Here is a 13,194-nt window from a genome sequence, read left to right as displayed (position 1 = left end):
TGACGCTGCGGCCACTGGCTGCCTGGCAGGACTATACGCCCCAAGTCAATCCCATTCAAGCCAGGGGACGAAAGATCTGCCCTACCTGTTTCTTTGCGTTTCCATTCTCGCACGGCAGCCTCTGGATTGGCCGGGCTCAGCTCTGCAATCTGCTGTGGTAAAGTTAGTTCTCGGGTTATCGCACATCTGGCCCCTCTTGTTCTGCAACTCCAGTCTCTAAAATCCAGAAGAAAGAAGACTGCTGTAAGGGAGTATCCATTGCCTTGAAGATGGGTGCGAAGGAACCCTGTTGTCTGCTGATGCACTGGGCATGGATGACTGACAGGCTAACCTGATTTACAGGTTCAGATCGGAAAGGACTGACAAGTTCGCCCCACTATATAACAACAAACAGTTCCCAGAGCAGCTCTGGTTGTGCTGTGGTGCAAAGAATCCTGGGATACGCCCCCAGCAATCATAGCACCATGCCTGTGCACCAGGTGTGCCAGTGTGGATTCGGGGGGAGCGGCATTTGGTGCATATACGGCCCTGCAGGGTGGACTGTTGGGGTGGGCTTGCTTGGCTTTTGTTCTCATGCCTGGGAGCCAGGATGTGGGCGCACCCAGCAGTGTAGACACAGTGGGTATGTCTACACTGTAATAAAACACCCACGGCCGGCCCATGTCAGCCTAGCAGGGTGCAGGCTGCATGGCTATAAAATTGCAGTGCAGACATCCAGGCGTAGGCTGGAGCCTGGGCTCTAGGGCCCTCTCCCTCGTGATTCACAAACCAGGGGAAGATAGGTGGAGGAATGCCTACCTCACGTATTTTGTCTTGATCTTGTAGGCGTGCTCAGGGGTCCAGACAAAACAGGTGATGGCAGATGAGGCCTCCTTCAGTCCAGTGGACAGGGTACTTACCTAGGATGTGGGAGAACTGTGGTTCATGTCCCACCTCTCAGAGGTGTGGCATGGGAGGCATGTGCCCGCCCCTCCCCCCGCCCCAGATTTGCTGCTTGGCTTGTATTGAGCATGCTAAGCAACACTGCTGAAGCTGGTTGCCCTCATTCTGCCCACCCCTGTATCATCAGGCAAGGGTCTCTGCTTGTTGAAGAGAAGGCACTGGAAGAGGGCTCTTCCCCAGGTTGGTTGAGTGCCCTGGGCTATATGGAGTTTTTCTCCCTCATTTTCTGGCCTCATTAATGATTCAATTAAAACGGAACATCTTCAACAAGAGAGATTGAGAAGCACCCAGCTCAGAATATCCCAAAGCCTGGCCTCTCTGGCAGGCACTAGGTCCCTCCACAAATCCTCTCTCCTCATCAGGCAGAGGGGAGACTTGAACCAGGCTCTCCCAGATCCCAGTTGAGTGGAACTGAGCAGGTGCCTAACTCCATCTTGCAAGAAATGACCTAGATGCCTGATTCCAGGAGACGGGTTCCCCTTTGTGACTCACAAGCAGAGACAGGCGCCTCCCTGCAGCCTGGACATAGTTGCCTATCTCTGAGAGAGGGGCAGGGCTTAGGACATACCCCTCTGGTTGGCATCGCCCATTGGCTAGCTTAGGCAACTCCCGGCCTAGCATGCTGGCTTTTGTGGCTCCTGGTCCTAGGCGCCTAGCTCATTCATTGTATAGGGAGCTGGGCACCTCACTCGGGCTTTGTGGATCATGTGGTTCCAGTGATTTTCTAGGTACCTAGAAGTTAGGTGTTGCAATGTTCAAGTCCTCTTGTGGATCTGGGCCTTAGGATCTGGGGGGAGATTTTCTAAGAGACATGTAACGCCCATTAGCTTTTAATGGGTGTCTCTGAAAAACTTCTCCAAAGTCTCGCCGGAAGTCAGACTCCTTAGTCTGAGGTGCTCTTGAAAATGTTTTGTCCTATTTACAAAACAACCCATTTGGGATTTTCTGTATGGCCACGAGCAACTATTAACGTATTTTGAAACCTCAGAGGGGAAGAAAAAACAACCCTTGAGAAACAAAGCTTGAATTATGCATTCAGTTTATTGGAGATACAGCAGAGAGTTTAGAGTGCTCGATAATAAGCAAAGGACAGCCAACGGTGTTCCAACTGTATATACAGAAAAAGCACAAGACCTTTCCATCCAATGTATACTCAGGAATAATAACACAGACATTTAACAGCAGACGAATCACGGACAATGCTTATCGCTGGTGTAATTACAATGAGTTTTAGCAAATGTCACTGAGTGGATGTAGCAAATGTAATGGCAGCGATTAGGCAACCTGATCAAAACCAGCTAACCCTCACCCAAAAAATAAAATAAAAATCAATCTGATTCCTGGTGTCATAAGAGAAGCCAAGTGATATCTGCAGTCTGGTCTTGAACGGTTAATGCACTGCTTCCCTGTCTGAAATGCTTCACCATGGGATGAGGAAAATTCTGGGTCCTAATGCTATGTGATCCCGAGTGCAGCTAATGCAAGAAAACCCAGAGTGAGAAGGGCAAAATTATCAGGCAAAAGAGACTGGTTTAATAGCCAAGATAATGCCTATAGACAGCCACAGACTCACTGAACCAAAAAGATAGTATAAACCACTAGGATTAACACTGCGTAAAGCTTCTCTAAAAGGGGCATTCAGAAGAACGTGGTTTCGGATCATACGAATTGCATTGGACACAGGCTTTTCTTTACTGTATGGTTATTGTCAATGACAGATTTTGTGATTCATGTGGCTGTCAGAAGGCAGGAAATATTTTTCTTTCCAGCAAAGGAGACTTTTGCGTTTGGACTTTTATCGGATGATCCTTCTGCTTGAAGAGCTGATGGATACCATGCGCGAACCTGAGCTGTAAGCACCTCCACTTCCACTGCTGCCTAGACCTCCAGAGCTATAAACTCCACCACCAGAGCTGCCTACACCTCCAGAGCTATAAACTCCACCACTAGAGCTGCCTACACCTCCAGAGCTATAAATTCCACCACTAGAGCTGCCTACACCTCCAGAGCTATAAACTCCACCACTAGAGCTGCCTACACCTCCAGAGCTATAAACTCCACCACTAGAGCTGCCTACACCTCCAGAGCTGCCTACACCTCCAGAGCTGCCTACACCTCCACTACTATAAACTCCACCACTAGAGCTGCCTACACCTCCAGAGCTATAAACTCCACCACTAGAGCTGCCTACACCTCCAGAGCTGCCTACACCCCCAGAGCTGCCTACACCTCCACTACTATAAACTCCACCACTAGAGCTGCCTACACCTCCAGAGCTTCCTACACCTCCAGAGCTGCCTACACCTCCAGAGCTATAAACTCCACCACTAGAGCTGCCTACACCTCCAGAGCTTCCTACACCTCCAGAGCTATAATGTTCCCCTGAAGAATGAACTCCACTTGAACCTCCAGAGCTCCCTACTACATCTCCAGAGCTGCAAACTCCAGCCACAGAACTGACTCCACCCGAGGAGTGGTACCCCACATCACCTCCAGCGCTTGCACTCCCGGAGCTCCTCACTCCACCCATGTGACTGCCAACACTCCCGGAACTTGCAAAGCCAGAGCTGAGCACACGTCGGTAGCTGTATCCCCCACTTCCAGAGCTGAATCCTCCCAAGCCATACCCAATTCCACTACTACCTATTCCTCCGGAACTATATCCCCTTCCTGAAGAGCTGACGGCACTCCTGGTGCCATAGCCCCCTCCCATCCTGGAGATGCCTTCTGCACTTCTGGAGCTGAATCCATCACTGGAGGAAAATATTCCAATTCCAGAGCTGAATCCTCCCTTTAGAGGTCCGCAAACACTTCCAAATCCGGCTCGGCAATCCCCGATGGTATGGCCACCACTGACCACAGCTGGGAGAAAACGAGATGTTCAGTCACTTAAACAGCAGCTTTGAAGCTCTTAAAGAAATCTGACAAAAACAAGGTGAATCCTCAGTTTACTTACCAACATTCGTGGGGTGCCCTGTACATATCCTGTTAAGGAAAGAAAAACAATACAGGTAAATGACTTCATATGCATTTAGAAACCTGTAGCCAATGAGACCTCAGGTAAATTTTCAAGCATACCTGGATAATTAGGGGTCTTAAATCCTATTTTCAAACGTGACCTAGACTGGGATTTCCAAGGACCTCCAGGTATTTAGGCACCAAAATCCCATTGAAATTCAGTGGGAACTGGGTGCCTCAAGTCTTTTAAGCTTCTTTGAAAATTCCAGCCTTAGGAGCCTAAAGGTCATTGAAAGTCAACGGGGCTTAGACTCTTAAGTGCCTACCTCACTTTTGAAAATGGGGCTTAAGCTCCTAAATAGCTTAGATTGAAAATGTTACCCCTACTACCTTTAAAGAACTCATCTCCTTCTCTCAGACAAACTCTTCCTCCATAAATCAGATAATGTCCTGAATCCAGATGTTGCAATATTTTTCATTCTCTTTCTTACTTATTACATTAACTTTGTTCCCGTCAAACGCTACTGGGGCTACTTGAAATGTTACCACGCCACAACACATATGATGCACTTACCTGGTTTCTTCTCCTTCCAGCAATGTTCTGTAGGTAGCTATCTCAATATCCAAGGCCAGCTTGACATTGAGCAGCTCGTGGTAGTCCCGCAGCATGCATGCCAGTTTGTCCTTGGCCTGCTGCAAGGCGTTCTGCATATCAATGTGCTTCTCCCTGGCGTCTTTGAGGGCACAGTCGCCTCGCTGCTCAGAGTCAGCAATGGCCGTCTGCAGACAGGCAATCTGTGAAGGGGTGCAAGGGGGGAAACCAAAGGGTCATTGTGCAGCTCTTCATCAGAGTTAAGACCATACTGCAAACCTCTTTTCCAAATACCCATTCGAATATTGAAATAGATCCATTTCACATGGGCTTCCCCCACCTGTCTTTTTTCGTCTGCAGCCTACTCTTGCGAGATCAAGGGTTACTAGCAATGAACGCCAACGTTAAGCTTGCAGACTTGAGCATTCATGCAACGCCGGCTTTCAGGTCACAGTCTGTGAGCATTAGCACCAGAAACCTGAAGATGCTAAGCACGCTGCCTGAAACAATGGTGTCCCGATTCCCAGTTAGGCCCCTCAGGGCACCTCTGAGATACCAGTAATAAACAACACCAAGCATCTTGTATGACCTATCACAAGTAAATGGTAAGTAAGTAAAGTAAAGTAAAGCTCAGGTTTCAAATATCTAACAGAGCAGGTGAGTATATACCAGTCATATTGCTATTGGATTTTAGATCAGGGTCCATGGGTTAGATCCTCTGCTCGTATCAAGGGGTTTAACTCCACTCAAGTCAGTGGAGCTATGCTGAACTCTGCCAGCTGATTCCTGGCCCCATATAGACTTGCCAAAGTTGAAATTCACTCCTGTGCAGAGGGTCAACCGTAAGGGATTATTCTGAATTGACACTTAATCGGCCCATAGATCTTGTGCTGTTCCTCCGAACAGCTGTGAATTTTACACCGAGACAAGAGCAATCAATACAGGAGAAAGCAAACAAACAAACAAATCAGTCCTACCTCTTTCTTCACTTTATCAGTCTCGCCCTGCAGTGTGTGGACCAGCCGTTTCAGCTCTGCTATTTCACCCTGGATATTTTTCAGGTCATCGGAGAATCTGCCTCTGTTGGTGCTCAGCTCCTCAAGCTAGTATTCAGAAATAAGGTAATTGCTATAAATTAAATATCATCCATTCCAAGATAGGCGGCAGCTGTTTTGATTCTCCTAGAAACCTCTGCTCATGGGAAAATACACAGCTGTGATATCAGTATAAACAAGGCAAGGCGTCATCTGGAATTCATAGATGGGCCCAAAGTTAAGTAACTTAGATTGTACACTCTTCGAGACCAGGACTGGCCTTTTGTTTTCGTATAATGGAGTCGATCCATAACTGAGACTTAATAATAATAATAATAATAATAAATAATAATAATAATAATTAATGAAATATAAAGGTTGGGAAAGAGCATCCCAATTATCGATCATTGCGTTGTACTAAAATGATAGACGTTGTGGATTATTTTTCATAAATATTCCACTTCTAGCTATTGAGCAGATTGTAGAGGTGGATGTTCCATGTGAATCACATCTTCAGAAGATGTGTCACTGCAACAGAGCAGAGTGAAGATGTTTTTTTCAGTATGTATCATACGTTCAGGAGAAAGAAATTATCCCATGCTCATGATTTTGTGGAAGTATTAGAGTGACAAAATTACGGCTTCATCTCCATACACTATAGCTTTGTGATTACTCACTCTAGTTTGGTAGAATGTCTCAGCTTCTCCTTTGCTCTTTTGAGCAATCTCCTCATAACAGCATTTAACACTCTGGATAATGCCACTGAGGTCCAGATCTCGGTTGTTGTCCATTTCCAAAACAACAGCGGTATCGCAGAGTTGGCCATCTAGCTGAGCTCGCTCCTGCAAGTTGAATAAAGTCTCAGTCAGGTATTAACGTTAGAGCCCCTTCACATACAGATCCCCTCATCCACACTGCCACATGTTCTATCAAGAAGCATGCCACTCATTTATTTGGCCAAATTCTGACCCTGTAAGTAAAGCCGCAAAGAAAAGAGTTTTCCCTTAACCCAGAAGTAAGGCTTGAGTTACCCCGGTAGCTGGTCTGTTTCCAGCTACTGCAGGGTTTGAGGACTAGCGGATGGAACCTATCTGCCACAGTGTGACTTTCTGATGAAGGATGGAGAAATCCCAATGTAGAGTTTTACCAAACAATATTGCTACTATAAAGTACCATTTATTTTGCCATTCTTTAGACTTTGAGCTTTATAAGGCAGCAGCATTGGGCCTGAAACACTGCTACTGTTCACCTCATATCATCATTTAGTTAAAGTAAATGGAAACTGGGTGTAAAATGCTACCCTCATGATTCAAACTCACTATGCACAAGGGTAAACGAAGACACAATGTCCAAGGCCGGGGCTGATTGAACATTTTCAGACAAAACTTTTTTCTGACTGAAAATTGGGTTCCTGGCTAAACAAACTTTTTTTAGCAGAGAGTAGCTGTTTCCCATATATATATCTGTTGGAACACTGAAAATCTGAATGTTTTCAGAAGTTTTCCTCCAAACCTTTTTCAGTTTGACTGTTTTTGGCTGAGCGTTGTCTGGTTTCCACTGTTTCAATGAAAAGTCAAAATTTTCCATGCAAAAATAAACCCAATTTCCCAACCAGATGTTGGCAAGGCCGTCTGTCCCATTGTCTCCAGGCTTGTCTGAAAGCGTGTGGCATTTTTTTAAACATAATCATTCTTATTTATAAAGAAATATCTTGTATATAAAGTGATTTATAATGTTTTCTAGGAGTGGCCACAGGGTGAGAAATTTTATAAAGACAATTATTTTGCCTGCATTAGGCTTCATCGTAATAACTCCTTAATGCAGTTTCAGAAAAGTCGTTGACGGCTGTTGGTCCCAACGCAACATTAAAGTGGTGAGAATGGGCAGAATACCTACCTCAACGAAGACGCATTTCAGGAACTCAAAGTGTTGCCTCAGCTGCAGCAACTTGGACTCCAGCTCCTCCTTGGTCATGAAGACAGAGTCCACATCCTGAAAAGCAGCCCCAGGCAATCAGAAAGGGTGCTGACCCAAACACTGAGAAGCATAGCAACAGCAGCAACACCCACAGTCGTCTTCGGGTCAGGCTTTTGGAGCAGGATGTCTCAGAGGTGAGGCTTCCTCACGATCCTCTGATGTCTTATAGGGGGAAAACTAAATATCTTCCAAATCCATGGAAAGATGATGGTATTTTTTTTTTATTTTTTTTTACAGACAGTATTGGCCTGGTCACACGAAGGCAACTTTACACCAATGTGGCCATATAAAGGGTCCTTATATCGAGTGTAAATGTAATTCATTGCCATATTATGGCTCTTTTACACTTTGGTGTAGATAAGAACTACAGGCTCTCTTCTTCCTTGCGTCTGAGCCCCTCAAGGAATGCCACCAGGGGATTATTATGGCACCTGCTTCGGTGACACCCAAGCCCCTGCATCACTTAGGGGAGCCCATTGACTGCTCAGGCACCCACCATGGTCAGAGAATCTATCTGGGTGAGTTCTGCTGTACCATCCCCAGTCTTCTTTCCCCGGTCATGCCAGGACATGGGGAGGGACAAGCTGACATAGAAGCTGCCAGCTCTGAATTTATGGCAGCAAAGAACTTCCCTCCTCAAGAGGAGTCTCTGTTGGGCCTTTAAGGCCAGAGTCCAGCTCTATCCCATGGTTTATAGAAATGTAGGGCTGGAAAGGTCCCCAAAGGTCACCTAGTAGTTCATCCCTCTGCACTGAGACAGGGCAAAGTATACCTACACGGGATTTAATAAAACCCAGTGCTGATTAGCGATTGTCCAAAACGAATACTGAAAATATGATTTGTCACCTGCTGATTCCAAAGTGGAAGCAAGCAAGAAAAATGGATAGTTTTCCCTTGATGCTTAAAATATACTTCCTTTTTTACCCCAGCGCCAATTGTTCTCCATCAAGCGGAGGTGTGAGGAGAACATTAGGGCAAGGTTTGCCCATTCATTTCCCCAAGTATAATGATTTAAAAAAACTTTCCATTCAGTATGTTATTAAATCCTGTTGCAGATCAGTGGCTCAGCGGATTTAAATTGGCATAATTCCATTGAAATACAACCATTTCCACTGGTTGAGGATTTGGTCTAGCACTGAATTTAAAGTGAAACACCCAAAACAGCTAATTTTGTCTTGTTTCATGCTTTCATAGCCTGACTTACCTTCTTGAGCACCACAAACTCATTCTCTGCATGCGTGCGTTTGTTGATTTCCTCTTCATATCTATGAGAAGAAAGGAGAGCCAAAGTTTGTCTCTGCCACCTAAGCCACTCGCAAAGACAGAAAGTGGGATACAAACAAAGCCCTACCCCGCTCATTTTTTTATATGATTGTTTCTGACAAAAATACTGATCCGGCCTCAATGTGTTCCTACAGTTTCCCAATAGTCTAACTTCAATAATTTCAGTGGAGTTACACTGATGTCAAACCAGAGGAACACAGAGGTGAATCAAGCCCAACATTTACAAATGGAAAGCTGTATAAATCTGTTAGGTGGTCTTCTACATTGTCATGGGTTCGAACTTCTCTTTGTCTTCCTACTTCCATGTAAGTTTGTACTGGGAGGCCCATTTGTGCTTTAGTTTGAGCACTTATGTTAGATTTCCAAAGGCCTCATCTCCTTAATCCTTTTTGAAAATCCCAGCCTGAAACAAGACCTGAATCAACCCCTGGCTGGGATGATTTAGTTGGGGATTGGTCCTGCTTTGAGCAGGGGATTGGACTAGATGACCTCCCGAGATCCCTTCCAACCCTGATATTCTATGATTCTAAGACATAAATCACATGCAGGGTTTGCGCTGGCCCTCTGCCCAGGCGTGATTTTCACCCATAGCAACAAAGAAGTAAAGACTAAAAGAACCATCACTAAACAAGTTAAAGAACCCGGTGTTCCTTGTTAGTGTCTCACCAGTGAGCAGCTAGAGCTGAGACACCTAGATGGTAAGATCTTTGGGGCAGCAATCATCTTTTTAAGAACATAAAAACATAAGGACGGCCATACTGGGTCAGACCAAAGGTCCATCTAGCCCAGTATCCTGTCTTCCGATAGTGGCCAGTGCCAGGTGCTTCAGAGAGAATGAACAGAACAGGTAATCATGAAGTGATCCATCCCCTGTTGCCCATTCCCAGCTTCTGTATTTGAACAGAATAGGGTATCGATCTGTGACCTAGGCAGCTCTAGCACAATAATAATAATACCTGCAACCCAGATACCTGCTGGGAGGTAGGATGAATGATGTGACACTAAGGAGGAAGGTATACCGAGGTAATGACACAGGCTGAAGTTTTTGTGGGGTTGGCAGCAGCAGTGAAAGTTCAAGTCAAAAATGGCTTTAAGATCTGGTAAAGGATCTGAAGATGAGGTGGAAATAGATGAGCTTGTAGCTCTGATATTGGAGAATAGCTGATGAATGCAGAAACATAACAGGAAAGGAGGGCTTGGGATTTAGATTTTCTTGACCGAAATATGGGTGAGTAGATCTCTCACTTCCTTTCTAGCATGCACTATGGTTCTTTAGCCCTAGTATACAGCTTTTATCCATTTCACCGTCTCACTTACTTGCTTTTGTACTCATGGACCAAGTCCTGGACGGCCTTTTCTTCATCTTCTAGTCTCGCCCTGTCATGTAACAAACATTCCAGCTGTTTCTTCAGTTGGCAGATGTAATTCTCGAAAATAGGTGCAAGGTCTCTCCTTGCTGGTACAGCATGCTGCTGCAAGAGATCCCATTTGGTTGCCAGCATCTTGTTCTGCTGCTCAAGGAAGCGGACCTGAAAGCCAAATATGCAATATTGTTTTAACTCTTCTAAAGCCTCCATCAAAGACTTTATTTTTCTTCTTCAGCATTAGAACTGTAGGAGTTTGGCAACCTTCTTTCACTTAGAAATCTCGATGGGTGGATTATGACGATGCAGCAATGAAAGCCATTAAACCTTATTAACTGAGGGCAGTTCTACACTTAAAACACCGCATCGGCACAGCTGCACCACTGTAGCACTTAAGTGAAGACATTGTTATGCTGACAGAAGACCTTCTCCTCTCAGTGTAGTTAATCCACCTCCACAAGAGGTGATAGCTATGTCAACGGAAGAAGCTCTCCCGCCAACATACTGAACAATGTACCTATACCAGTATAAGCCTGTAGTGTAGACCTGGCCTGAGAGAGGAAGTGATTTTTATGGGTAATGCCTCTTTAAATAAAGCCCTGGAGAGAAAAGCGGGCAACAACTCGGCCTTTTCATAGATTCATGGATTTGCAAGCCAAAGTGGACCATTAGAACATCGAATCTGACCTCCTGTAAAACACAGGCCATAGCCTTTCACCCACTTACCCCTAGATTGAGCTCAATACTTGTGTCTGACGAAGGTATATCTTCCCAAAAGGCATCCAATCTTGATTTAAAGACATTTAGAGTTGGAGAATTCACCACTTCCTGTGATAATTTGTGCCAATGGCTAATCGCCCTCACTTTTAAAAATTGGTACCTGATTTCTAATTTGAATTTGTCTGGTGGCAGCTTCCAGCCATTGGTTCTAGTTCTGCCTTTCTCTGCTAGATTATTTTCTCCCTGTGAAGATTCTCATAAACCATGGTTTAGTCACTTCTTGATTTTCAATGGTAGGAACAAAGAAGCTCCTCTTACGCTTTACTGAATCATTCAAAAAGTGCTCCCAGAAACACCCCAGGGAAAAGAAGACTTGACATTGCTGAGGTTCATCGTGGAAAAGAAAAGAAGCTGAAAAACACAACAACCTAGGCCTTCTTCACCATATGTCACAAAGTAGCAAAAGAGCAGAAATCCTAGTTTGCTGTCACTGTTGTTCCTTTTCAGGTTACTTTAATGCAGCTGATTGTATCCTTAACAATAATAATGAATATGAAATTTGCAATGCATCCAACCTCAAAATAACTACACTTAATCAACGTTACCGGGGTGAGATTCACAGACGTTGAAAAAGAACTACTTTGTTTTCATTAGACCCCTGTGTATTTCCACATAATATAGCACATATGCTACTTAAGAGCATAACATTCCTCCTCTGTCTGTGAGGGCTACTGGTACATACCTAGTTACAAATCATTAAAACACTGTGCTTTGATAGAAATGGTCACCGGTCCTATTCTATTTTAGGATTTTATACTGCTAACCGTCACCATCATGTCTGAGTGGCATTCGATATATCAATTTTTTACTATTGATTCTTTCTCAGCGGAGAACCATTAAGAGATGCTGTGGCTTCCTGGATAGTCTTCTGTCTAGGAAGGAAAGGAATATCAACTAAATTAACCTATCAGATTAATATCAACTTTTCCTACACCTTATGGGCCATCAGAGGCCAAGCTAAATGTACCAAAGATGAACACCTCTGACCTCTGGGAAAGCTTGGATCTCCAAGAAGCTCTGTCTTATCTCCATTTTTTAGAACCAAGAAAAAGAAAGGTGCTTTATACTCTCACCTTGTCAATGAAGCAGGCGAACTGGTCATTGAGACATTTTATCTGCTCCTTCTCATGTGCTCGTATTTTATGTTCTTCTGGGTCAACTCCCACAGAGAGAGGCTTCAACAGTTCCGGATGGATGCACACCCCATGGATACTGTCGCTTCTACCTGCATGTCCGACGCCATAACGTATGCCACTCCCTAATTGGTAGGGGGAGTAACCTCCGAAGCCAGAGGAACCTCTGTAGCCTCCGCTGCTGTAGCCTCCGCTGCCATAGCCTCCGCTGCTGTAGCCTCCGCTGCCGTAGCCTCCGCTGCTGTAGCCTCCGCTGCTGTAGCCTCCGCTGCCATAGCCTACATAGCTACCATAACCTGCACCACTGCCAACACCGAAATGGCTGCCAAAGCCCGCACTGCTGCCATACCCTCCACCACCATATGCACCACAGTGTCCAAGACCATAGCCTCCACCATAGGAAATTCTTTGACTTCTACCCAGCTCAAAGAGACTTGTGCTGCCAAAGCCCCCGCTTTCACTTCTTCCGGCAGGCCAGGACATGGAGCCTGAGCTGGTTCTACCTCCGCTGAGGCCATAAACGGCAGAAGCCGAAGAGAAGCACCTTCTTCCACCAAGAGAACTGGACGAGAAACACATTCGATTCATGGTGGCTTGCTTGGAGTGAGAATGGAGCAGTATCAGCAAAGCAGTCAGGTGCAAGAGAAGAGCAGAGAGTGAAGGAAAGAGCTTTCCTTTGAATTGAGTTAAGGAACTTCACCTTATATATGTTTCAGGAGCTGCATGGGATGCATAAAATTAATTTATAGATTGTGGGTTTGGTTTGCCTGGCAGCAAGAAATGGCTTATAAAGAGGCTAAACAGAGCAAACATTCTATTACACATGAAGTAAATGTGAAATTAAAATATATGCTTTGCTTGCAAGCTTCACTTGCAGGACTTATATTTTAATTAATTAATCTGCTTCCTTAAAGTCTAATTATAGTTTAGCCAAACAAGTCACAAGGGACTCCTTGTAGCTTATTTACCGCTGAGTTTCACCATAGGTTTATTTTTTTAATGATATAAGAGAACAGGCTGCAGAATGTTCTTCTTGGTATTGTTTATTCTTACAGTTCCTAGGAGTCCCATTCATGGACCAAGACCCCACTGGGCTAGATGCTCTACAAATGCAGTGCCTACCATGACAG

General features: G+C 45.0%; 1 protein-coding gene across 1 annotated transcript; it reads right to left on the bottom strand.

Moving 5' to 3' along the window:
• Positions 1–4,470: 4,470 nt before the first annotated feature.
• On the bottom strand, positions 4,471–12,725 carry LOC102936807 (keratin, type II cytoskeletal 3). Its single transcript, XM_007058557.4, has 7 exons — positions 12,005–12,725; positions 10,105–10,316; positions 8,708–8,768; positions 7,423–7,518; positions 6,204–6,368; positions 5,470–5,595; positions 4,471–4,695 (listed from the first exon to the last, which is right to left on the bottom strand). Exons 1-7 carry the CDS (start codon positions 12,650–12,652, stop codon positions 4,471–4,473), a joined length of 1,533 nt encoding a protein of 510 aa, XP_007058619.4. The 5' UTR covers positions 12,653–12,725.
• Positions 12,726–13,194: the final 469 nt, after the last annotated feature.

Source organism: Chelonia mydas, chromosome 20, assembly GCF_015237465.2.
Source record: "Chelonia mydas isolate rCheMyd1 chromosome 20, rCheMyd1.pri.v2, whole genome shotgun sequence".
Taxonomy (NCBI): Eukaryota; Metazoa; Chordata; order Testudines; family Cheloniidae; genus Chelonia; species Chelonia mydas.
The sequence above is the reverse complement of the archived record's forward strand: the minus strand, read 5'-3'. Positions and strand labels throughout refer to the sequence as shown.

Coding starts and splice junctions, on each gene's coding strand:
- LOC102936807 (XM_007058557.4), bottom strand. CDS start 12,652: ATGAATCGAATGTGTTTCTCGTCCAGTTCTCTTGGTGGAAGAAGGTGC. Junction 5,596..6,203: donor AGACATTCTACCAAACTAGA/GTGAGTAATCAC, acceptor TCTGAATACTAG/CTTGAGGAGCTGAGCACCAA. Junction 4,696..5,469: donor CTGATAAAGTGAAGAAAGAG/GTAGGACTGATT, acceptor ACCCCTTCACAG/ATTGCCTGTCTGCAGACGGC.